At 43.5% G+C, this 25,798-nt stretch overlaps 1 protein-coding gene across 1 annotated transcript in view; it reads right to left on the reverse strand.

The window, feature by feature from the left end:
* The window catches only part of TEX11 (testis expressed 11), a 321,481-nt gene that overhangs the window by 81,719 nt on the left and 213,964 nt on the right, over positions 1-25,798 (reverse strand). The window contains exons 16-17 of the mRNA XM_073642366.1: positions 19,180-19,301; positions 10,572-10,657 (exon numbers count right to left, since the gene is read on the reverse strand). Of these exons, the coding sequence (XP_073498467.1) occupies positions 10,572-10,657; positions 19,180-19,301 (208 nt within the window). The remainder of the gene's footprint in view (positions 1-10,571; positions 10,658-19,179; positions 19,302-25,798) is intronic.

A 25,798-nucleotide genomic window follows, 5' to 3' on the forward strand; every position in this document is an offset into this window, starting at 1 on the left:
CATGCTTCAAACATACCTAGATCACACCCATCCTCAAAAAGCCCTACCTTGACCCATCCTCTGTGTCTAGCTATTGCCCAATATCACTTCTCCTCTATGCTTCAAAACTACTGGAACAACATGTCCATTTTGAACTGTCCTCCCTCCTCTCCTTCTGCTCCCTCTTTGACTGCTTACAATCTGGTTTCCGACTGCACCATTCGACTGAAACTGCCCTGACTAAAGTCACCAACGACCTGCTAATCGCCAAATCCAAGCGACACAAGTTTGTCCTCCTCCTGGACCGGACATCTGCCTTGAACACAGTGGACCATTCCCTCTTACTACAGACTCTCTGATCTCTTGGCATCACAGACTTTGCTCCTATCTTGGATCTACTCATACCTAACAGACAGGACATTCAGTGTTTCCAACTCACACACCATCTCCTCATCTCGTCCCCTATCTGTCTGTGTCCCCCAAGGTTCAGTTCTAGGACCCCTGCTCTTCTCTAGCTACACCTTCGGCCTGGGACAGCCAATAGAGTCTCACGGCTTCCAGTATCACCTCTATGCTGATGACACACAGATCTACATCTCTGGACATGATATCACCCCCTTACTAACCAGAATCCCACAATGTCTGTCCGCTATTTCATCTTTTTTCTCTGCTAGACTTCTAAAACCGAATTCATCACTTTTCCACCATCTCATTCAACCCCCCCAACAGACCTATCCATCAAAGTCAGTAGCTGCCCACTCTCCTGTCTCGCAAGCTTGACTCTGATCTCTCCTTCAAACCTGAGATCCAAGCTCTTTCCACTACCTGCTGACTCCAAGTCCAAAATATCTCCCGGATCCGCACATTCCTCAACCATGAATCTGCAAAAACACTAGTGCATGCCCTCATCATATCCTGCCTCGACTACTCCAACCTCCTGCTCTGTGGCCTCCCTTCTAACACTCTCGTACCCTTCCAATCTATCCTAAACTCTGCTGGCCAACTAATCGACCTGTCACCCCGCTATTCCTTGGCTTCTCCCCTCTGTCAATTCCGGCACTGGCTCCTTGTTGCCCAGAGACTCCAGTTCAAAACCCTAACTTTGGCATACAAAGCCATCCAAAATCTGTCTCTTCAATACATCTGTGATCTAGTCTCCCGGTACTTAACTCCACGCAACCCCCTCTTATCTCCTCTTCCCACAATCGCATACAAGATTTGTCCCGTGCATCTCCCCTACGCTGCAACTCTCTACCCCAACATATCAGACTCTTCCCTGCCTTGGAAACCTTCAAAAGGAACCTGAAGACCTACCTCTTCCGACAAACCTACAACCTGCAGTAACCCTCACTCTACCATACAGCTTCGCGACCAGCTCTATACAATCTACTGTATCCTCACCCATTCATTGTGTGTCACCCCAGGCCTGGATGCCACAAACTTGTAAGGCTGTGTCTGAGAGCAGGAGGGAGGTTCTCTGGTCATGGACCATTTGCATGCAGCACCTCCTGTCCCAGGCCAGTAGGGGGAGCAGGCTGCCCCTATAAAAACTGGTACTGAGGGCAGGGTTAGAGAGACCAGGACCCACTTCGGAAGCATCCAGAAGGGTTCCCAGGAGAGAGGGACAGGTCAGCCGCAGCTGAGGAGTCCAGGAGGCAAAGGAGGAGCAGAAAGCCAGGGACAGAGGCGACGAGAGCCGGTCCTGGCAGAGAGAGAGATTACACAACCGGACATTGGGGTCCGAGGCTGTCAGGGTTGCAGGTCCTGCAGCAGAAAACCAACCCGCAAGGGATTTCAGGTCCCTTGGCCAAGAAGCCTGGAGGCTCCGCCACACAGAAGGACCGGTACAGCACGGAGAAGCAACAGGTACCTAAGGCCCGAGTAGCAAGCCATACAGGCGTAGTACACGGCAAGCTCAGGGACGTGGGCTATCATACCACTAAAGGGGGAGATAGTCAGCAAGGGCAGAGAGAGAGAGAACGGTAGGCCTACCCACTCACTCTGACCAGCGGAGCTCGCCCGAATGCCCTCAGACACCCAGGACCATTCCTACCCTGTACTCCTGGTGGGTCTGTGATAAGATCAGTAAAAGACCCTGGACTGCATTCTTGGACTCTGTGTGGTTACTGCTGCACCTGCACCATCACCCCCAGCATCCTATTACCTGCCCTGAGGCTACACTCCTCCCGTGGGGAGTCGTACTATTCCCTACTGCATCCCCAACACCAGCCTCAGCGGTCTGCCTTGCAGCGGCGGTCCTCCCTGACCGCAATCCACGGGTGGCATAGTCAGACATTACCTACAGTACATCATAGACTACCACTGCTCTGACCACCCTGAGCCACGGGACCGGGTCGCCACTACTACTCCCAGCATTGCCCTGAAGTCCGGTCTCGAGTGCCCCACGGCCCAGGGGGCGAGTCAGTTGCAGATTGGGAACCCTGACGGGCAGGGTCCTCTCTCTTCCTGTACCAGTCGGTGACTAATTTTTGTTCAAGATTATTGTACTTGTTGTTTGCTATGTATACCACTTTTCACAAATAAAACACCATGGAATAAATGGCGCTATAATAATAAATAATAATAATTATACTATTTGTACTCTGGGTCAATTGATGCCACTCTTCCTGGTGTCTGCCCCTAATTTGAGCTGTTTTGGCAGCTTTTGGGCCCCTCTGAGGGTGTTGTCTATGCGTTTGGTTTTGCCTGCCATTGAATTCAATGGTGTTCGGATATGTTCGGCGAACATCGGAATATTCATCAATCAGAAAGGTTCGCTCATCTCTAATAACGATGAACAGTAATGAATAGTAATGCAAAACAGTCCCCAACTCAGGATCCCCCTCAATGGGAAAGACTTTAGAAACCTAGCATCTCTCTCTCACTGTAGGACCTGGCATGTCCTCCAAGTTGGCTCTTCGGAGGGAATGCTGCTGCTTGCAAATTCTGTGATTTACAAACTCTTTGATTTCCATATACTGTACATATAAACAAGGGGTGTGAAAACTGTACAACACCAAAATTTCTCTCACAATCTCTCCAAAAATAGAACAACCTATTTTAATTGTAGATCTTGAATTTATGTGCCCTGTAAATGGCACCTCAAACATGCTGTCCCATTGACTTCAATGATGAGGAACTGAAATAATAGTTGCAGCATATGGACAAGTATTGGAACTATTTCTGGGAGAAAAAAACAGATACTTTTTGCTGATCATGGAAAACCACAATCCAGTTATTTTGGGAATTGCAGACACAGCTTTTTTTTATTACAGTATTCCTATAGTCATAGCTGTTTAATTTTTCCGTTGAAGTAACCACATGAGGACCCGATTTTTGCTGAACCAGTTTATTATGGCACCATATTGGGGTACATTATAATTTGTTGACATTTTTTTATTTTATCAATGGGACTTGAACTTCAATGAACTCGATACCTCATATAATACAATCGCAGGTATCTTACTATGAATGTCAGTCTCTGGCAGGGTATAATTGGAGCACGAACAATGTTAGTCATACAGCTGCCATAATGAAGCATCACACTACCGCATGCGGGTAAAGGAACAATAGGCTGACTGACGAAGCCTCCTTCCTCATTTTAACTACTTAGAGGCTGAGGTCACTTTTGAGCATGGCATCTAAGAGGTTAAACTGCAAGGATCAACTTTCCCACAGGCATCAGAAGTTTCAGTAGGCAGTACCTGCACAATCAGCATGTGTATCTGTTTATGGGCACTAATTAACAAGCAACAGCAATATATATATATATATATATATATATATATATATATATATATATATATATATACCGCCGCAAAACATGCTACCCCGGGGACTCGAGCATAGTAGCAGAGCACTAGAAGATACTTGGATAACACCCGAGCATGCTGGGATCACACCTTATCCGACCACGCTCGCTCAGCACTAGTTGCCAGGTGCTGCTGCCATGTTAGTCATTCAATGAAGCTCAGCCTGAGGTTGGCCTCCATGGAAGATGTCACAGTCAAGGTGCCGGACCTTATTGCAGCACCCTCACTTTGTAGTTTGTGGTGACTGTAATGTCTCCCTCCTTGCACCGACCCTATGACAGGAAGTGAGTGGCGGCAGGGAGAATAAAATGTAATTTTCTCCGTGTAGCCAATGCTTTTCCAATAAGCCGTCTAACCAGGCTTTAAACCCTATTTACCTGCAGATTACCCCTATATCTGCAGATAAATAGCGTTTTTCAAGGTGACAAGTTACCATTAAAGGGACTCTGGCAGTACGGAATGACTGTTCGAAGAAAGTCCTGCAGCTCAGTGCTTCACAGCGTGGCCAATCATGTAATTATAGTACATTATAGAAAAGCATAACAAGTAATAAAACCGTTTATGGTGGACTGTAGTGTGGGCCCCTAGAGTCAGTTCCCCTGGTGGGCCCTAGGCACCCCAGTCCGACCCTGTATATATATATATATATATATATATATATATATATATAAAGCATGATATGCATATACTGTAGATAGATAAATACTGTTCAGCAGTGGTCCCCAACCTTTTTTTTTCACATTGGAGCCACATTCAGTTCTGAGACATGATCGCGAACCACATCCACCGCGCTCCCTCTCCCTATCGTAGTTTCACCTAGAGCCCCGATTACTGGTATAACAACAGCCAAAGCTGCCCCACAGAAAGCACCATGTGCCCCCCTGCCTTACAAGCAGTAAGCTTACATAAAGGGGTTCCCACTTTTCCCCCATTCAGAATTCTCACATAAAGCACTCCCACCAAACTATCGTATCCAGCTTCAACACCCATGTAACTAATAGTATTAGTCTATCTCAAGCATACCATATATCCTCCCCATTAGTATATGTGCAGCTAGATTGCCTCTTCTGTGCGGGGCTACTTACAGAAGTCACCATCTGGAGACCTGCTCTTCATACCTGTTTACTAGACCTTGTGCTGCTGCACCACTGGTTGGGGACTCCTGGTGTACAGTATATCATAATATATTAGTGCTAAACTTATATTGTGGAGAAAACCCAAAACTTTTTAACCGGTTCCCGACCGCCCACTGTAGATAAACGTCGGCGCTTGCCGGGCTCTGTGCAGTGCCGATGTTTAAAAACGGTGGGTGGTCTCGCAGTGCTCAGGACCCCCAGGGTCCTGCAAGCACTGCGATTCCGGTGCAGAGCGTTAGCTCTGACAGGGTACATCATCGGGACCTGATTAGATCAGGTCCCAGTGATGTTAACCCTTTGCTGTCTTCTATATGCTGTGATCTATAGTGATCGCGGCATATAGGAGACAGCAGGAAGAGAGGGGGTCGTCTTACTTACCTCCGAAGACCTCCGTTTCGTTTGAGGACCTGGGGTTGCTATGGCAGCTGGAGGTCACATGACCGCCTCCAGCTCTGCCATATATGGTGTCCTTCCTGTCTGGCTTCAGCTTGTATGTAGCTGAAGTCAGACAGGAGACTCTGACTGAAACAGTCAGTGAAGATCTCATATAATGTAATATATGTGTATTACATTACATGAGATCAGTGATCAGAAAAATAAAAATTAATGTCCCATACAGGGACTAAGTAAAAATGTAAAAAAAAGTAAAAAAAAAGTTTTTAAACTATTAAAAAAAAAAATCACAAAATAAATAAAAATAAATAAATAAAATATTAAACCAATAAATCCGTAAATTATTACAAAACCAAAAAAAGTACACATATTTGGTATCGCCGCGTCCGAAACAACCCGAGCTATAAAACTGTCACATTAATTAACTCCTTCTGTGCACACCGTAATAAAAATAAATAAAAAACGGAGCAAAAAAATATGCTTTTTCATCATATCGCCAAACAAAAAGTGGAAAAAAATGTGATCAAAAAGCAGAATAGAAATAAAAATGGTACCACTGAAAACGTCATCTTGTTCCGCAAAAAAAGCCGCCATACAGCTCCATCAGCCAAAAAATAAAAAGTTATAGCGCTCAGAATAAAGCAATGCAAAAAAAATATTTTTTTTTCTATAAAATTGTTTTATTGTGTAAAAGCGCCAAAACATAAAAAAAATACAGTAAGTGTAATATCGCTGTAAACGTACTGACCCGAAGAATAACGCTGCCTGATCACTTTTACCACACGCAGAACGGCATAAAAAAACCCTCAAAAAACAATTCCTGAAGTGTTTGTTTTTGTTAACTTTACCTCCCAAAAAACGGAATAGAAGGCGATCAAAAAATGTCACGTGCCCAAAAATGGTTCCAATAAAAATTTCAACTCGTCCCGCAAAAAACAAGCTGTCACATGACTCTATCGGCCGAAATATGGAAAAATTATAGCTCTCAAAATATGGTGATGCAAAAACTAGATTTTGCAAAAAAAGCGTATTTTAGTGTGTGACAGCTGTCAGTCATAAAAACCCGATATAAATCTGGTATCTCTGTAATCGCACCGACCCGAAGAATAAAGTAATCTAATCAGTTATATCACACTAGGAACGGCATAAAAAATAAATAAAACAAATATTATTCACCTGCTACTGATTTGTTTATTATGTCTCCCAAAGATCCCAGTAAGGCTCTGCTCACATTTATCCTGTGCTCTGCACTGAGCACTTACACCAGAGTTTCCGTGTAAATCTCTGAAATACGTGATTCAGCCAGAACCCATGATGGAAGATTCCCTGTAATGAGGCAGATATAGGCCACTGTGGATGCCGTCTAGCCTGGGATCCCACGGTGTCATTTGTTTTAGGCGTGCATAAAAGTGCGGTTGGCCACAGTTTTGTGCACTTCTGAAAAAAAGGACACCGCTAAACAGAGGCCAGACGGAGTCCAGAGTAACTCTGCTGCCTCATTACAGTGAATGGATCCCGCAGGGGTTTCATCTGAATTACATCACTTGGAAATTTAGATGGAAACCCCGATGTAAGTGCTCAGCCTAGAGCGCCGGATAAATGTTACGTAAAATGTTCCCAATAAAAGCTTCAACTCAGTCCTCAAAAAAAGCTAGTCCCCACTCAGGTCCATCATCTGTTAAAAATATAAGGGACTTCCAAGTTACTGGTAGCAGAAAGGCTCTGGAAAAGCAAAATGGTCCTTGCCCCCCAAAAGAAATTCAGAAAATTTTGTGCTCCCAAATCCAAATGCCTATTCTACAATAATTTGTTCTCCAATTGTCAAATAGCGCTCCTTCCCCCTCAAATCTCACCGTATGGCTAAGTGGTACGATACAGCCACATATGGGGTATTGACACTTTTAGAAGAAATTGTGTGACACATTTCGGCACCATTTTTACCCATTGCCCTGTGTGAAAATGTAAAATCTGAGGGTAAAACATTTTTTTGTGGTAAAAATATAATTATGCTTTTTTCACTGCCCAATGGTATAAATTTAAAAATTAAAAAATGCTCACTACTTCCCTAGATGAATTCCTTGAGAGGTGTAGTTTACAAAATGGGGTCACTTGTGGGGGTTTCTGCTGTTTTGGCATGTCAGCGACTCTTCAAATGTGACATGGTGTCTGCTGCCTATCCCAGCCAACATAGCGCTTCTTTCTCTTCCGAACCCTGCCGTACACCAAAGCAGTGGTTTTCCCCCACATATGGGGTATCGGCGTACTCAGGAGAAATTGTACAACAAATTTCATGGTGCAATTTATCCTGTTACCCTTATGATAATGCAAAATTAGGGAATGAAAAACATTTTTTATGGGAAAAATGTGAAAATTTTATTTTTACGGCTCAATATAATAAACTTCTGTGAAGCAGCTGGGGGTGCAAGGTGCTCACCACACATCTAGATAAGTTCCCTAAGGGGTATAGTTTCCAAAATGGTGGCACTTGTGGGGGGTTTCCACTGTTTAGGCACATTAGGGGCTCCCCAAATGTGACATGGCGTCCGCTAATTATTCAAACAAATTTTACATTCAAAAAGTCAAATGGCGCTCCTTCCCTTTCAAACCCTGCCATGTGCCCAAACAGTAATTTGCCTCCACATATGGGGTATCGGCGTGTTCAGGAGAAATTGCACAACAAATTTCATGGTGCAATTTATCCTGTTACCCTTATGATAATACAAAATTAGGGAATGAAAAACATTTTTTGAGGGAAAAATGTGAAAATTTTATTTTTACGGCTCAATATTATAAACTTCTGTGAAGCAGCTGGGGGTGCAAGGTGCTCACCACACATCTAGATAAGTTCCCTAAGGGGTCTAGTTTCCAAAATGGTGGCACTTGTGGGGGGTTTCCGCTGTTTAGGCACATTAGGGGCTCCCCAAATGTGACATGGCGTCCGCTAATTATTCAAACAAATTTTACATTCAAAAAGTCAAATGGCGCTCCTTCCCTTTCAAACCCTGCCATGTGCCCAAACAGTAATTTGCCTCCACATATGGGGTATTGGCGTGTTCAGGAGAAATTGCACAACAAATTTCATGGTGCAATTTATCCTGTTACCCTTATGATAATACAAAATTAGGGAATGAAAAACATTTTTTGAGGGAAAAATGTGAAAATTTTATTTTTACGGCTCAATATTATAAACTTCTGTGAAGCAGCTGGGGGTGCAAGGTGCTCACCACACATCTAGATAAGTTCCCTAAGGGGTCTAGTTTCCAAAATGGTGGCACTTGTGGGGGGTTTCCACTGTTTAGGCACATTAGGGGCTCCCCAAATGTGACATGGCGTCCGCTAATTATTCAAACAAATTTTACATTCAAAAAGTCAAATGGCGCTCCTTCCCTTTCAAACCCTGCCATGTGCCCAAACGGTAATTTGCCTCCACATATGGGGTATCAGCGTGTTCAGGAGAAATTGCATAACAAATTTCATGGTGCAATTTATCCTATTACCCTTATGATAATGCAAAATTAAGGGATGAAAAACGGTTTTGTGGGAAAAATGTGAAAATTTTATTTTTACAGCTCAATATTATAAACTTCTGTGAAGCACCTTGGGGTTCAAGGTGCTCACCACACATCTAGATAAGTTCCCTAAGGGGTCTAGTTTCCAAAATGGTGTCACTTGTGGGGGGTTTCCACTGTTAAGGCACATCAGGAGCTCTCCAAACGCAACATGGCATCCGCTAATTATTCAGACAAATTTTACATTCAAAAAGTCTAATGGCGCTCCTTACCTTCCGAACCCTGCCGTGCGCCCAAACAGTGGTTTTCCCTCACATATGGGGTATCAGCACGCTCAAGAGAAATTGCACAAAAAAATTTGGGGTCCATTTTTTCATGTTACCCCTGTGAAAATAAAAAAATTGGGTCTAAAGTAACATTTTTGTGAAAAAAGTTAAATGTTAATTTTTTTCTTCCACATTCCAAAAATTCCTGTGAAGCACCTGAAGGGTTAATAAAGTTCTTGAATGTGGTTTTGAGCACCTTGAGGGGTGCAGTTTTTAGAATGGTGTCACTTTTGGGTATTTTCTGTCATAAAGACCCCTCAAAGTGACTTCAAATATGATGTGGTCCCTAAAAAAATGTTTTTGTAAATTTTGTTGGAAAAATGAGAAATCGCTGGTCAACTTTTAACCCTTATAGCTCCCTAACAAAAAAAAATTTGGGTTCCAAAATTGTGCTGATGTAAAGTTGACATGTGGGAAATGTTATTTATTAACTATTTTGTGTGACATATCTCTCTGATTTAAGGGCATGAAAATTCAAAGTTTGAAAATTGCAAAATTTTCAAAATTTTCGCCAAATTTCCGATTTTTTCACAAATAAACGCAAGTGATATCGAAGAAATTTTACCACTATCATGAAGTACAATATGTCACGAAAAAACAATCTCAGAATCAGGGGAATACGTTGAAGCGTTCCAGGGTAATTACTTCATAAACTGGCAGTGGTCAGAATTGAAAAAATTGGCCTGGTCACGAAGGCAAAAACAGGCTCTGGCGCGAAGTGGTTAAAGAAAGTGTTTCCAATTAATTATTTTTTTATGGAGAAAATGATAAACTTTTTTTTAAAGTGTTTCCACCATTTATTCCACTTAGCTGATATTTATAAATATACTCTTAAACTAGTATATGTTGATACAGGCATTGTGTACTGTGTTTTGATGTGAAGTGATGTGATCTATTGCCATATTACTAGAAACAAAAAGCATACATTGAAATCAAGTTATTATCACCTATCCACTGCTAGGTCCTGGTGTTTGGGAATGAGGATTCTGTTTCCTATTGAAATAGACTTCATTCAAATTTTGTGGGACTGACGGTGATAACCGAGTACAGGCCTTGACTATCTCTGTCATTCCTATAAGTCTTACATGGAGTGGAAATGCACACATGCAGCTGCTCCACCATTCCAACTTGGGACATCGGAGCCCCATTTTGCTATTATTTTGTTGGTCAGGTAGGAATGCATCTGCATAGAAAAAACAGTTATTGATGTGAGGAATCAGAATTTTGTTTCCAGAATTTCTAGAAGTATGAATTGAGCAAAGTAGGATATACAGTATAATAAGCTTAATTGTACTCAAATCTGGATTTTACATTTTGAGCAGCATTAACCTATAAGAATAAGTGGTAAAATGCGTATTGGTTAAATGCTCAAGCAAAAAGTCTATGCATGATGAATAACCTCAGGGCAAAGCCTACCTGAGCGAAGTAAATACTTGTTTTGTGTCTTGGGAATGTTCAACCACACACTCCAGAGCCTTAATGGCCACTTTCTTATCATTGGCCTATGAATGAAGGTGAGATTTCTTTATGACATCTAATTTTGATGACACTTAATGATTTTTAAAAAATTTAAGTACAGAGAAATAAAAAAAAAAATTGTTCTTTACAAAAGGTAGTCAATGTACAGTTATATGAAAAAGTTTGGGCACCCCTATTAATCTTAAGCTTAATGTTTTATAAAAATTGGTGTTTTTGCAACAGCTATTTCAGTTTGATATATGTAATAACTGTTGGACACAGTAATGTTTCTGCCTTGAAATGAGGTTTATTGTACTAACAGAAAATGTGCAATCTGCATTCAAACAAAATTTGACAGGTGCATAAGTATGGGCACCTCACCAGAAAAGTGACATTAATATTTAGTAGATCCTCCTTTTGCAAAAATAACAGCCTCTAGTCGCTTCCTGTAGCTTTTAATGAGTTCCTGGATCCTGGATGAAGTTTTTTTTGACCATTCCTCTTTACAAAACAATTCCAGTTCAGTTAAGTTTGATGGTCGCCGAGCATGGACAGCCCTCTTCAAATGATCCCACAGATGTTCAATGATATTCAGGTCTAGGGACTGGGATGGCCATTCCAGAACATTGTAATTGTTCCTCTGCATGAATGCCTGAGTAGATTTGGAGCGGTGTTTTGAATCATTGTCTTGCTGAAAGATCCATCCCCTGCGTAACTTCAACTTTGTCACTGATTCTTGAACATTATTGTCAAGAATCTGCTGATACTGAGTGGAATCCATGCGTCCCTCAACTTTAACAAGATTCCCGGTGCCGGCATTGGCCACACAGCCCCAAAGCATGATGGAACCTCCACCAAATTTTACTGTGGGTAGCAAGTGTTTTTCTTGGAATGCTGTGTTTTTTTGCCGCCATGCATAACGCCTTTTTGTATGACCAAACAACTCAATCTTGGTTTCATCAGTCCACAGGACCTTCTTCCAAAAAGAAATTGGCTTCTCCAAATGTGCTTTTGCATACCTCAGCCGACTCTGTTTGTGGCGTGCTTGCAGAAACGGCTTCTTTCGCATCACTCTCCCATACAGCTTCTCCTTGTGCAAAGTGCGTTGTATAGTTGACCGATGCACAGTGACACCATCTGCAGCAAGTTGATGCTGCAGCTCTCTGGAGGTGGTCTGAGGATTGTCCTTGACTGATCTCACCATTCTTCTTCTCTGCCTTTCTGATGTTTTTCTTGGCCTGCCACTTCTGGCCTTAACAAGAACTGTCCCTGTGTTCTTCCATTTCCTTACTATGTTCCTCACAGTGGAAACTGACAGGTTAAATCTCTGAGACAGCTTTTTCTATCCTTCCCCTGAACAACTATGTTGAATAATCTTTGTTTTCAGATCATTTGACAGTTTTGAGGAGCCCATGATGCCACTCTTCAGAGGAGATTCAAACAGGAGAACAACTTGCAAGTGGCCACTTTAAGTAGCTTTTCTCATGATTGCATACACCTGGCTATGAAGTTCAAAGCTCAGTGAGGTTACAAAACCAAAAAAAGTGCTTTAGTAAGTCAGTAAAAAGTAGGTAGGAGTATTTAAAACAAGAAAATGATAAGGGTGCCCAAACTTATGCACCTGTCAAATTTTGTTTGAATGCAGATTGCACATTTTCTGTTAGTACAATAAACCTCATTTCAAGGCAGAAACATTACTGTGTCCAACAGTTATTACATATATCAAACTGAAATAGCTGTTGCAAAAACACCAATTTTTATAAAACATTAAGCTTAAGATTAATAGGGGTGCCCAAACTTTTTCATATAACTGTATTAAAAGCTGAAAACTCTAATTTAAGACATTGGATAGTCAACATTACAATATTAATACCAATCCCCCACCAGATTAATGCGGAACTAAATCCATAAATTGTGGACATGCGGGGCGTACCTAGGTGACTAGGGAAGTAAAGTGACCGCAGCCTCTGCCCCCTGATGATGTCTCATTTGAGTATCCCAGAATGCACTGGGAATTCTCAAACGAAGCATCATCAAAAAGGAAGTAGGTAAAAAAGAAAGTAATGTAAAACAGTTGGGAGTAGAGAGGGAATGGTAGGGACTGTTTAATTAAATCATATTAGAAAATCGATTAGATCATTACAATAAATTGATAGTCATTTAGGATTAAAACTATATATGTACAGTATATATATTTATTTTACTCACTTATAAAGTGCTATTAATTCCACAGCGCTTTTTACAGACATTATATATATATATATATATATATACTGCTCAAAAAAATAAAGGGAACACTTAAGCAACACAATGTAACTCCAAGTCAATAACACTTCTGTGAAATCTACCTGTCCAGTTATGAAGCAACACTGATTGTGAATCAATTTCTCCTGCTGTTGTGCAAATGGAACAGACAACTGGTAGAAATGATGGGCAATTAGCAAGATACCCCCTATAAAGGAGTGGTTCTGCAGGTGGTGACCACAGACCATTTCTCTGTTCTCATCCTTTTTGGCTGTTGTTTTGGTCACTTTTTCATTTTGCCATTGCTCTCACCCCTAGAGGTACAGTCATGGCCAAAAGTTTTTAGAATGACACCAAAATTATATTTTCACATGATCTGCTGGCCTCTGGTTTTTATTAGTGTTTGTCTGATGTTTATATCACATACAGAAATATAATTGCAATCATATTATGAGTACCAATAGGTTATATTGACAGTTAGAATGAGTTAATGCAGCAAGTCAATATTTGCAGTGTTGCCCCTTCAAGACCTCTGTAATTCTCCCTGGCATGCTCTCAATCAACTTTTGGACCAAATCCTGACTGATAGCAGTCCATTCTTGCATAATCAATGCTTGCATTTTGCCAGAATTTGTTGGTTTTTGTTTGTCCACCCGACTCTTGATGATTGACCACAAGTTCTCAATGAGATTAAGATCTGGGGAGTTTCCAGGCCATGGACCCAAAATCTCTATGTTTTGTTCCATGAGCCATTTAGTTATCACCTTTGCTTTATGGCAAGGTGCTCCATCATGCTGGAAAAGGCATTGTTGGGCGCCAAACTGCTCTTGGACGGTTGGGAGAAGTTGCTCTTGAAGGACATTCTGGTACCATTCTTTATTCATGGCTGTGTTTTTAGGCAAGACTGTGAGTGAGCCGATTCCCTTGGCTGAGAAGCAACCCCACACATGAATAGTTTCAGGATGCTTTACAGTTGGCATGAGACAAGACTGGTGGTAGCGCTCACCTCTTCTTCTCCGAATAAGCTGTTTTCCAGATGTCCCAAACAATCGAAAAGGGGATTCATCAGAGAAAATGACTTTGCCCCAGTCCTCAGCAGTCCACTCCCTGTACCTTTTGCAGAATATCAGTCGGTCCCTGATGTTTTTTCTGGAGAGAAGTGGCTTCTTTGCTGCCCTCCTTGAAACCAGCCCTTGCTCAAAGAGTCTCCGCCTCACAGTGCGTGCAGAAGCACTCACACCAGCCTGCTGCCATTCCTGAGCAAGCTCGGCACTGCTGGTAGTCCGATCCCGCAGCTGAAACAGTTTTAAGATACGGTCCTGGCGCTAGCTGGTCTTTTTTGGGCGCCCTGGAGCTTTTTGACAACAATGGAAGCTCTCTCCTTGAAGTTCTTGATGATGCGATAGATTGTTGACTGAGGTGCAATCTTTGTAGCTGCGATACTCTTCCCTGTTAGGCCATTTTTGTGCAGTGCAATGATGGCTGCACGTGTTTCTTTAGAGATAACCATGGTTAACTGAAGAGAAACAATGATACCAAGAACCAACCTCCTTTTAAAGTGTCCAGTGATGTCATTCTTACTTAATCATGACTGATTGATCGCCAGCCCTGTCCTCATCAACACCCACACCTGTGTTAATGGATCAATCACTAAAACGATGTTAGCTGCTCCTTTTAAAGCAGGACTGCAATGATGTTGAAATGTGTTTTGGGGTTAAAGTTCATTTTCTGGGCAAATATTGACTTTGCAAGTACAGTAATTGCTGTTAAGCTGATCACTCTTTGACATTCAGGAGTATATGCAAATTGCCATTACAAAAAATGAAGCAGTAAACTTTGGAAAAATTACTATTTGTCTCATTCTCAATACTTTTGGCCATGACTGTACAGTAGCATGAGGCGGTGTCTACAGTACAACCCACAGAAGTTGCTCAGGTAGTGCAGTTCATCCAGGATGGCACATGAGTGTGAGCTGTGGCAAGAAGGGTAGCTGTGTCTGTCAGCACAGTGTCCAGAGCATGGAGCAGATACCAGGAGATGTGGAGGGAGCCATAGGAGTGCAGCAACCCAGCAGCAGGACCGTTACCTCCTCCTTTGTGCAAGGAGGAACAGGAGGAACACTGCCAGAGCCCTGCAAAATGACCTCCAGCAGGCTACAAATGTGCATGTGTCTGCACAAACGGTTAGAAACCGACTCCATGAGGGTGGTATTAGGGCCCGATGTCCACAGATGGGGGTTGTGCTCACAGCCCAACACCGTGCAGGGCGCTTGGCATTTGCCACAGAACACCAGGATTGGCAAAGTCGCCACTGGCGCCCTGTGCTCTTCACAGATCAAAGCAGGTCCTGCAAGATGAAGGCATTGAAGCTATGGACTGGCCCGCCCATTCCCCAGACCTGAATTCAATTGAGCACATCTGGGACATCATGTCTCATGTCCCTGTGTTCCTCCTAATGCAGGACAATGCCAGACCTCATGTGGCTGGAGTGTGTCAGCAGTTCCTGCAAGATGAAGGCATTGAAGCTATGGACTGGCTCGCCCGTTCCCCAGACCTGAATCCGATTGAGCACATCTGGGACATCATGTCTCGCTCCATCCACCAACGTCACGTTGCACCACAGTCTGTCCAGGAGTTGGCGGATGCTTTAGTCCAGGTCTGGGAGGAGATCCCACAGGAGACCATCCGCAACTTCATCAGAAGCATGCCCAGGCATTGTAGGGAGGTCATACAGGCATGTGGATGCCACACACAATACTGAGCCTCATTTTGACTTGTTTTAAGGACATTACATCAAAGTTGGATCAGCCTGTAGTGTGTTTTTCCACTTTAATTTTGGGGGAGACTCCAAATCCAGGCCTCCATTGGTTAATAAATTTGATTTCCATTGATGATTTTTGTGTGATTTTGTTGTCAGCACATTCAACCTTGTACAGAACAAAGTATTCAGTGAGAGTATGACGCGCCCCCTGGGCCGTGGAGTACTCGGTAACCGGGCCAGTCGGTGCTGGGGATGTCACGGTGGCAGTGACCCGGTGCGTGTCCCAGGGCGGTCAATTAAAGGGGAAAGTAAAAGGGGAATAAACTTTTTAGGAATAATGTTCGTGACGCCACCTGTGGTATGCGGCTATATGGGGCCGCCGATGTGGTGCAGATCCACTGGAGCTGATGGTGACGCAGCAGAGTTGGTTCAGCTCTCCACAGATAGAGCTAAGCTCCAGGGCAGGATATAGTGATTTTATGAGGTAGATGTTGTTGGTGCAGTGTAGTGCAGAGCTGGTGGCGCAGTAATGACTCAAGGACACAGTGGGGTGCAGTTTTCAGGCTTTACTCACAGTTCTAGGCAGTTCCAGGTTACCGCTGCAGCCGGTAATGACCGTCCACGTCGTCCTGTGTCCACCGGGGTAGGGATCCAGCAATCTCTCAGGCACCTCAGGAGCACTTAAACGGGACCCCGTTCTATGTATCTTTCCCGGTCGTCTCACTGCACTGGCTCTCGCCCTCCTGCCCTACGCCTCACAATCAGTGTCCCAAGCCAGTGGCCTCGGGCCTTGTCGGACAACGTGCTCTCAGTCCCCTGGACCCTATGCGGCCACCTTTTCGGCGATATAATTGTGGATTTTGGCTGCAACATCTTGAAAATGCTGCAGCCTCCGGTTGGCTAGCTGAGCCTGGTTGTTCTCCACTAGTTTTGGGGCCAGTCCACTTCTGAGGCCTGATCCCTCCACGCCAGCGTGAATTCGGGCGCACAGGTGGCCTCTGTACTCGTCGTGCCCCTGGGATCCCCTCTGTCTTCCTGCAGCCCTCCTCACTGCTCCTCTCTCCTCTCTTCACTCTTCTCCTGGGCTTCTCTCACTAGGCCCGACTCTTCTCTCCACTCCCCTGAGCAGAGCTCCTCCTGAGCTCCTGCTCCCAACTCGGCTCTGAACTCTGACCACTTCCAGAACCTTCCACCCTCTCTTTTATACTCCTACCCTCTGTGCTCCACTTAACTTCTTCCTCCACCCACACCCACTACATGATTCCCCCTCTCTTGGTCCCTCCCCTTCCAGCCAGGGACAGGGCTCAGCAGTGAATAAGTTCATCTTTCCCCTCCTGCTGGTCTGGAGTGGTGTAGTATTGGATGCAGGTGGGTGGGTCCCGGGTAGTACTCCCTCCTTACCTGAGAGTGGGATACCACACCTCAGGGTGAGATGCAGTACCTCTGTGGCGACTGGACCCACAGGGGCGCCACATACACCCCCCCCCCATTAAACACAGCACGTCCGCGGGCTGGAACAGAGCAAAAACACAGGTGTTTTAGACATACAAACATTTTTGGAATGCATTCTCATAGAAGAACAATCATAACTTTTCTTCCCTTTATGGGAGGCACTTTTCTTGAACATTTCAGGTTACTATATGAAACTTCTTTAAATAACATTTTTCTTCACACATATAAAACATTTTTCAGCAGGCTACAGTGAGATTCCTAACCGGGTATCCATCTCACTGGAGAAGGTGCAAAGTGGGGGGACCCATCCACAACAAACCCCCAACGTAAACCCTGGGCGTGGCTACAGGGCATAGGTGATCCACCTGTTGGACCACGTCTTCGGGCCACGCCAAACGGGTTTTTGTTCGGTTGTCTTGATAAAACCAACAAGAAGCACCTTAAGAAGTGCTAACTATTTACAAATAAAGTTTTTGGCTGCTCACCGTCCACAACCTATAAGTCTTTGTACTTTAACCGGGTACGCGAAACAAATAAACAAAAACTTTTTAAACACACAAGATTATTGCAATAACCTTCCAAGTCAAAATGAGGCTCAGTATTGTGTGTGGCCTCCATGTGCCTGTAAGACCTCCCTACAACGCCTGGGCATGCTCCTGATGAGGTTGTGGGATCTCCTCCCAAACCTGGACTAAAGAATCCGCCAACTCCTGGGCAGTCTGTTGGTGGATGGAGCGAGACATGATGTCCCAGATGTGCTCAATCGGATTCAGGTCTGGGGAACGGGCAGGTCAGTCCATAGCTTCAATGCCTTCATCTTGCAGGAACTGCTGACACACTCCAGCCACATGAGGTCTGGCATTATCCTGCATTAGGAGGAACCCAGGGCCAACCGCACCAGCATATGGTCTCACAAGAGGTCTGAGGATCTCACCTCGGTACCTAATGGCAGTCAGGCTACCTCTGGCGAGCACATGGAGGGCTGTGCGGCCCTCCAAAGAAATGCCACTCCACTCCATTACTGACCCACTGCCAAACCGGTAATGCTGAAGGATGTTGCAGTCAGCAGATACCTCTCCACTTCGTCTCCAGACTCTGTCACGTCTGTCACATGTGCTCAGTGTGAACCTGTTTTCATCTGTGAAGAGCACAGGGCGCCAGTGGCGACTTTGCCAATCCTGGTGTTCTGTGGCAAATGCCAAGCATCCTGCACGGTGTTGGGCTGTGAGCACAACCCCCATCTGTGGATGTCGGGCCCTCATACCACCCTCATGGAGTAGGTTTCTAACCATTTGTGCAGACACATGCACATTTGTGGTCTGCTGGAGGTCATTTTGCTGGGCTCTGGCAGTGCTCCTCCTGTTCCTCCTTGCACAAAGGCGGAGGTAGCGGTCCTACTGCTGGGTTGTTGCCCTCCTACGGCCCCCTCCACGTCTCCTGGTGTACTGGCCTGTCTTCTGGTAGTGCCTCCAGCCTCTGGACACTACGCTGACAGACACAGCAAACCTTTTTGCCACAGCTCGCATTGATGTGCCATCCTTGATGAGCTGCACTACCTGAGCAACTTCTGTGGGTTGTAGAGTCCGTCTCATGCTACCACGAGTGTGAAAGCACAACCAACATTCAAAAGTGACCAAAACATCAGCCAGAAAGCATTGGTACTGAGATGTGGTCTGTGGTCCCCACCTGCAGAACCACTCCTTTATTGAGGGTGTCTTGATAATTGCCAATAATTTCCATTATATTGTCTATTCCATTTGCACAACAGCATGTGAAATTGATTGTCAATTAGTGTTGCCTCCTAAGTGGACAGTTTGATTTCACAGAAGTTTGATGTACTTGGAGTTATATTCTGTTGTTTAAGTGTTCCCTTTAATTTTTTGAGCAGTATATATATATGTTACTTACCATTGCTGTTTGTAACAATACGTAAATTATACTGGCTAATAACCCAAATGGACAAGGTATACATCAATCAAAAATCCTGGGAGTATAGTAACATGATACTGTACCAAAATACAGAGAATTTCGAAGTTGGAGAAGTAATATTTGGAACAAGTGGTGCATGTTATGGATTCATATTATAGATCTCCTTTATTTTTCTACTTACATCTAGAGCTATTTGTGCAGCTACGCTGAGCAGATCTGTAGTAGAACAGTTTTCCTCCAAGAGCATTTCCTTCAAGTCTGTCTGACCTGCTACCTTTCCCATAGCTGATATAGCATTTATAGCTGCAATAATTTAATAAATTATTAGTATATTTCCGGATCCTATAACATTTTCCATACACATGGGCTGAACAAGGCATATGTGGTCTATAGGGCATTATTGGAATGTGAGCACAATTTATGGATTTAAAAAAGAAATTCAATGTTCTCCCCATACATTTTTACCAATTAGTATTTTCCAGTATATGTTACATTTTAGGAATTGAGAGAAAAGTTGCAAAAAGGGAATAGTTTATCAAATAATTGCCCATTCGACAACTTTCATACTGCAGGAACCAGAGAGTGCATTCTGAAATTACTGTTCAGAGAATTAACATTCCACAGCTACGTTCCCGCAATGGGTATTTCATGAGTTTTCGATGTTGCAGATATTCTGCAGCATTTCTGCGCCTATTATGTGAATTAGATTACTCGCATTTTTTCATTGCGTTTTTTAGTGTGTTTTTTTCACACGCTTTTTAGCCGTCTTCCTGGTATTTGTGTTTGACACAACTTTATTGATGCAGTCATGTGCAGACTACATGCATTTTTAGTGCATTTCCACAGTGGAAATGCACTAAAACTGCATATGCGTTTCTTACCTGTGGATTTTCTGAATCTAATGCAATTCTATGGGGAAAATCTGTACATAAAATCAACGTACCTGCAACTGAAATTGACATGTTGCAGATTTGAAACAAGCACCGTGGGTCATTCTATACTGCATAAAGAAAAAGCACAGTGGCTATGAGACTGCAGTTAATCCCATCCACTTTGCTGGAAGTTTAAGATGCTTTGTTTTTGACACAGTGAAAATACGCAGCATCAAAAACTCATTGAAAACTCATTTTGGGAACACAGCCTTAAGACGTTTTCAGTTCTGAACAGAATAGTCTGCAGCCACTCAATATGACTGCATACTGCCAAATCATGACAATGTGCAATGCACACATTGTTAGGATTCACCTCTATCATCAGCACAAGTAAATGCTGCATACTTGCAGTTAAGGGCTGACTAGATCCTAATTTGCTTCTCAGCCAATGAGAATCTAGTTGGTCCTTGACCGCAATTATTCAAATTATCCAGTGAACGCCTACTTGTGCTGGGAATACACTGTCACAATTCAGTCACATAAAGTGACTGCAGACTTATGATCAGTCCAGAAAATTCATTACCAATATATATATATTTTAGTTCTTAAAATAAACAGCGTTCTAATATAGTTAGTTATATAAAATCATTTATCACCATTCCTGTCCCTTATACTAGGCATACTTATGCTGCTCCAAGACCGTTAGTTAAAAATGTCCAAATCTGTGCTGCACATGCTCAATACCAAAGTTCCTCCTCTGAAGGCCATAAGAAAAAGTTCACTAATGGATCGTGCCTACAGTCATCTCAGGACTGCTAGACCGAGCAGGAGGCAGTATTAAGGCAAGTGCTAAACAGATCTCGTGCTCTTTTTAAATGCTAATTGTATTCCCTGTTTATGATTACCTGCATTTCCAGGATAACTTAATCTCAATTAACCTCTTCCCAACATAGGACGTACCGGTATATCCAATGTCGGATGCGGGTGCTGAGTCCGCACCGTACACAGCAAATGCCAGCAGGGTTATATAGCCAGGACCTGCCTCTATCAGCAGTTAACTTGTTCTGATTGCTGCTGTTTTTACAACTATCAATATCTGACAGTGGCATATAGTTGATGCCATCCATTTGGGCGCTCATCGCACTACACCATAATGCGATTATGGGTTTATGGGTCGCTGATGGGTTTCCAGCAGCCATGTTTGAACTGAAGTATGTAGTAAAGATCTCAGGTTCAAGTCACCCATGGGGATTAAAAAATAAAGTGAGGAGTCCAAAATGGCAAAACATATAATTATTTAACCCATAAAATAAATACAGTAAAGAAAAAAATATCAAAACTCCAAATTCGCCAGATTTTGGTCACCAGTCACCACTCACCCCTAACAAATATAAGAAAAGCAATCAAAACACCATACGTATCCTAAATTGTACCAAGAAAACTACTGCTCAACAAGCAAAACAAAAAAAAAAAACTTCACACACCTCCATTGACAGAAAAATAAAAAAGTGACAGGTGTCAGAAAAAAGCGACACACATCAATTTTTATTTTTTTTATTTTTTACCAAACACAATTTTTGTATCATTGTAATCTAGAGAATCATGTTGCCAGGTCAGGTTTTTCCACATACTGAACTACTTATGAATAAACATTCTACCCCTAACATCCTGCTGCCCCCCACCCCAGCCCTTCCCAAAAAAAAAAAATCATAGTGGAATTGTTCATTTTTAACATTTCATAACTAGTGATGAGCGAGCACTAAAATGCTCGGGTACTCGTTGCTCGGGTTGAGCAAATTGGAATACTCAGGTGCTTGACCCGAGCAACGAGCCCAATGTAAGTCTATGGGAAACTCGAGCATTTTTCAGGCGGCTCCCCCCCGGCGGTCTGCAGAGGGCCTAAAAATTGCCCAAATCGATGGGAACAGTGCTCAAATGACATGGGAACAGCATGGGGAAGATCACTGGAAGCATTTATGACTCCCAGATCACAGCTGTCAGCAACGTGGTCAGAGTATTACGCCACTTTTACGGACTCACAATAAAACATACAAAAACGAAACCAAAATGGATTTTCCTGGGAAATATGTTAAGGAACATCCTTTCCAGGGTAATGACTTGTATATAAGGCAAAATAAATAACCAAAAACAAAAATACTCCTCCACAACTTGGGCTATGTTCACACGTAGCGTTTTTTGATGCGTTTTTGCACTTTTGAATTGCTTTCAACCAAGACAAATGCATTCACCAGGAAATGTCATTTTAACATTTTACAACCTTATCTGGCCATGTGGTGTGTGACACATCATCAGACACATGCATACAGTGTTCAAAAGACATGGGAACAGCATGGGGAAGACCTCTGGAAGCATTTCTGACTCCCAGGTCACTGCCTAAAAGTGTGCCCATCATAAGTGATCCTTGGCGCATGCGAAGATGCCTTCCGCCATGCACCTGTCATTGCAGACTTGCAACAATCACCGTCCACGTCCTTGTCCCACTGCAGCGTTCAGTTGTCCCTACGCCATTCCTTGGAATGCAAGCGCAAGTATGCAGCCAGCCACCCACCGACCCACCCACAGGCTGCAACACTAAACTGCCAGATTTCTGGGCAGCTCTTTGCACTTGAAATATTGCCTTTTAAGCTCGTGGAGGCGGAAGCTTTTCACAACCTCATGCCGGCGGCGGCCAGGTGTCCATACTCGGTCCCCAGCCACCACTATATTTCACGGTATCGCCTCCGCCTTCCACAAGCACGGGTCCCACAACATTACCCGTGCCCTCCCCAGTGCACTTACTGGGAAGGACCGCCTAACCACAAACACGTGGACAGGTGAATGTGGCCAGGGATGGTACGGAGCCAGTCCACAACTTTTTTTGCTAAGAGTTGTATTTAGCTCGGTGAAAGGACTGGCATAGAGGGAAACCGTATCTACCCTGCGTGTCATTTCTCCCAGGACGTCCTCTAAAGCTGCTTGCACTTGAAATGTGGCCTGAACATTACTGCTGGTACTTTTCTGTGGGAATTTGCTTGCTTCCTACCAGCCTGGAATATTTCCATCAAACTATGGTACAACGCCATGGTATTAGCACTGTCCCCAGTACCAGTAGTGAAGCCATCCCCAATTTCCTTCTCAGGAATTTTATTTATTAGACTGAGTGGCTGCCCACATACATTTTCTCACAAAGGAGCTGAAGATAAAGTGGCAGTAGGTGCAAATTTCTCCAGCCGGTTAGATATTAGAGGGTGAACGGCAGCACATTGGGTCAGTGGTTAGCACTGAAACCTTGCAGCACTGGGATCCTGGGTTCAAATCCCAGCAAGGACAACATCTGCAAGGACTTTGTATGCTCTCCCCGTGTTTGCGTGTGTTTCCTCCTCAGTAAAAAAGCAGCCATAGAGTGTACGGGAACCTTCCCACACACTTTTCTTAGCCAGGACTGCTTCTCGGCAGGGTTGGACGGTCCCACCAGAGAATCCTCTGGTGTGCCTTGGCTTCTACCTCAGGAGAGTTCATGATAGCGCTCACTTTGCAGCTGCTATGGGGCTCTTGAGCGGGTGAGAAAGGTTAGCCCTCAGAATCAAATCCTCTGGTGGGCACAATGTTTTTCAATCTGAAACAGCTTCTCATTGGGAGTTGTATTTCACCACAGCCATATTCTTTAGCTTGGTGAAAGGACTGGCATAAAAGGAAACCGTATCTACCCCGGCTGTCGTTTCTCCGCCACCAGGTTCCGCCCATTGTTACACACGACCATGCCTGGCTGTATGTTCAACGGTGAGAGCCACAGATCAGGCTGCTGTGTTACAGCTTTCAACAACTCTGCAGCGCTGGGCGGTTTGTCAATTAAGCATTAAGCATGTTATCTTCAGCACAGCCTGTTGTCGCTTGGCCAAGGCAGTGTTGCAGTGCTGTCAGCTTGTGACTGATGTGGTCATTTCGGAGATGGAGGGGAGGTGCATGAGCTGAACAATGTGATTACATTGAGGTTAAATTGGTGACGCTGTTTTTTTATACTAAAGAAAGATCCTATTGTTTTGGTTTTTTTACGTTATTTTTTAAGACAAATGCATTCACCGGGAAATGTCATTTTAACATTTTACAACCTTATCTGGCAATGTGGTGTGTGACACATCATCAGACACATCCTTTTTTATTTATGATGGAGGGACTCTGAAAGTCACAAAGCCTATTTTTATAGGGACATCAGATGGCCCTTACTATTCTTAAAAGGCCAGCAGTCGGCCCTAGCTATTGTTAGAGAGCCATCAGCCGGCTATGCTTTGTTGTTCCCATTATTAACAAGTGGGTCTCCTATACTGTTATTGCGTATCCAGTGACTGCAAGGGCTGCCAAAAATTTGGACGCAACCCAATACCTCTTTGAAGAGACAAAGAGGAGGGTCTCAGTAAAAAAATGTTCCCATTATAAAGGAGCGGGTCTCCTATAGTGGTAATGCCCATGCTGTGACAGCAAGGGCATCCAAAATTTTGGAAAAACCCCACTAAGAATTTAAAGACACACGGAGCAGGGCCACAGTAACAAGGTACGACATGTTCCCATTAGAAAGGAGAGGGTCTGCTATACAGTTATAGGGTATGCAGTGAGTCCAACGGCTGACCAATTTTAGGAAAAACACCACTAAGAATTTAAAGACACATAGAGCAGGGCCACAGTAACAAGGTACGACATGTTCCCATTAGAAAGGAGAGGGTCTGCTATACAGTTATAGGGTATGCAGTGAGTCCAACGGCTGACCAATTTTAGTAAAAACACCACTAAGAATTTAAAGACACACAGAGCAGGGCCACAGTAACAAGTACGACATGTTCCCCATTAGAAAGGAGAGGGTCTGCTATACAGTTATAGGGTATGCAGTGAGTCCAACGGCTGACCAATTTTAGGAAAAACCCCACTAAGAATTTAAAGACACACAGAGCAGGGCCACAGTAACAAGGTACGACACGTTCCCATTAGAAAGGAGAGGGTCTGCTATACAGTTATAGGGTATGCAGTGAGTCCAATGGCTAACCAATTTTAGGAAAAACCCCACTAAGAATTTAAAAACACACAGAGCAGGGCCACAGTAACGACAAATTCCCATTAGAAAGGAGAGAGTCTCCCATAGTGTTGGCCTATGCAGTGAATGCAAGGTCTGCCAAAAATTTGGACACAGTTCAAGAAACCTCGGCACTCAAAATGTCCTTTATATGTGAAAATTTATTTTAACATGATAAACACACAGCAATATAACAACAAAACGTTTCGGTCATAATGACCTTCTTCAGTTGGCTGTAGAAGATAAAAAACAATGTAAGGTTTTGTCGGGAAATATGATTCATTATAAACAATAATGATAAGGACAAAACATAGCTTACAAAGATAATAGTAGTAATCACGAAATACAATGGGAAGTTGGAAAAAAAACATAGTGCCTAAAGGGCATATTACATAAATGAATAAAGCAATCTGATGATAAAAAAAGGGGGAAGGAAGGGAGAAACATATGGAAAAGAAGGAGTGGGGGAGGGGGGGGGGTTTAAAAAGGGGAAAGAGATTTTTGTAGAAAGTGTGTGAGACCACGAGAAAGAGCAGGTAAATGTGATATCACTGGTACTGTGAAAGGTGAATATCAAAAGAAATTGAATGTTGTACACAGTGCAGGATAGGGAGGACAGGATAAAACAAGGGGGGGAGATAATGAGAAAGAAGAGGGATGAGGAAGAAAATAGCGAGCAGCTGTAGAAGAAAATGTGGAGGAAATGCTAGAGGAGCCGCAGTGGAGGGTATAAACATACCAAAAAGAACTGCTGGTGTAGTTAGAGAGGTAGGGTCCCAAACGGGCTGCCTGTAGATGAGGGGATAGGAAGAAGCAAATAAGTATTTAGGGCAACAAAGATTATAACTAGCATATCCAGCAGTGGA

Source organism: Phyllobates terribilis, unplaced genomic scaffold, assembly GCF_046119375.1.
Source record: "Phyllobates terribilis strain yellow unplaced genomic scaffold, ASM4611937v1 Scaffold_7__3_contigs__length_470593459, whole genome shotgun sequence".
NCBI lineage: Eukaryota > Metazoa > Chordata > Amphibia > Anura > Dendrobatidae > Phyllobates > Phyllobates terribilis.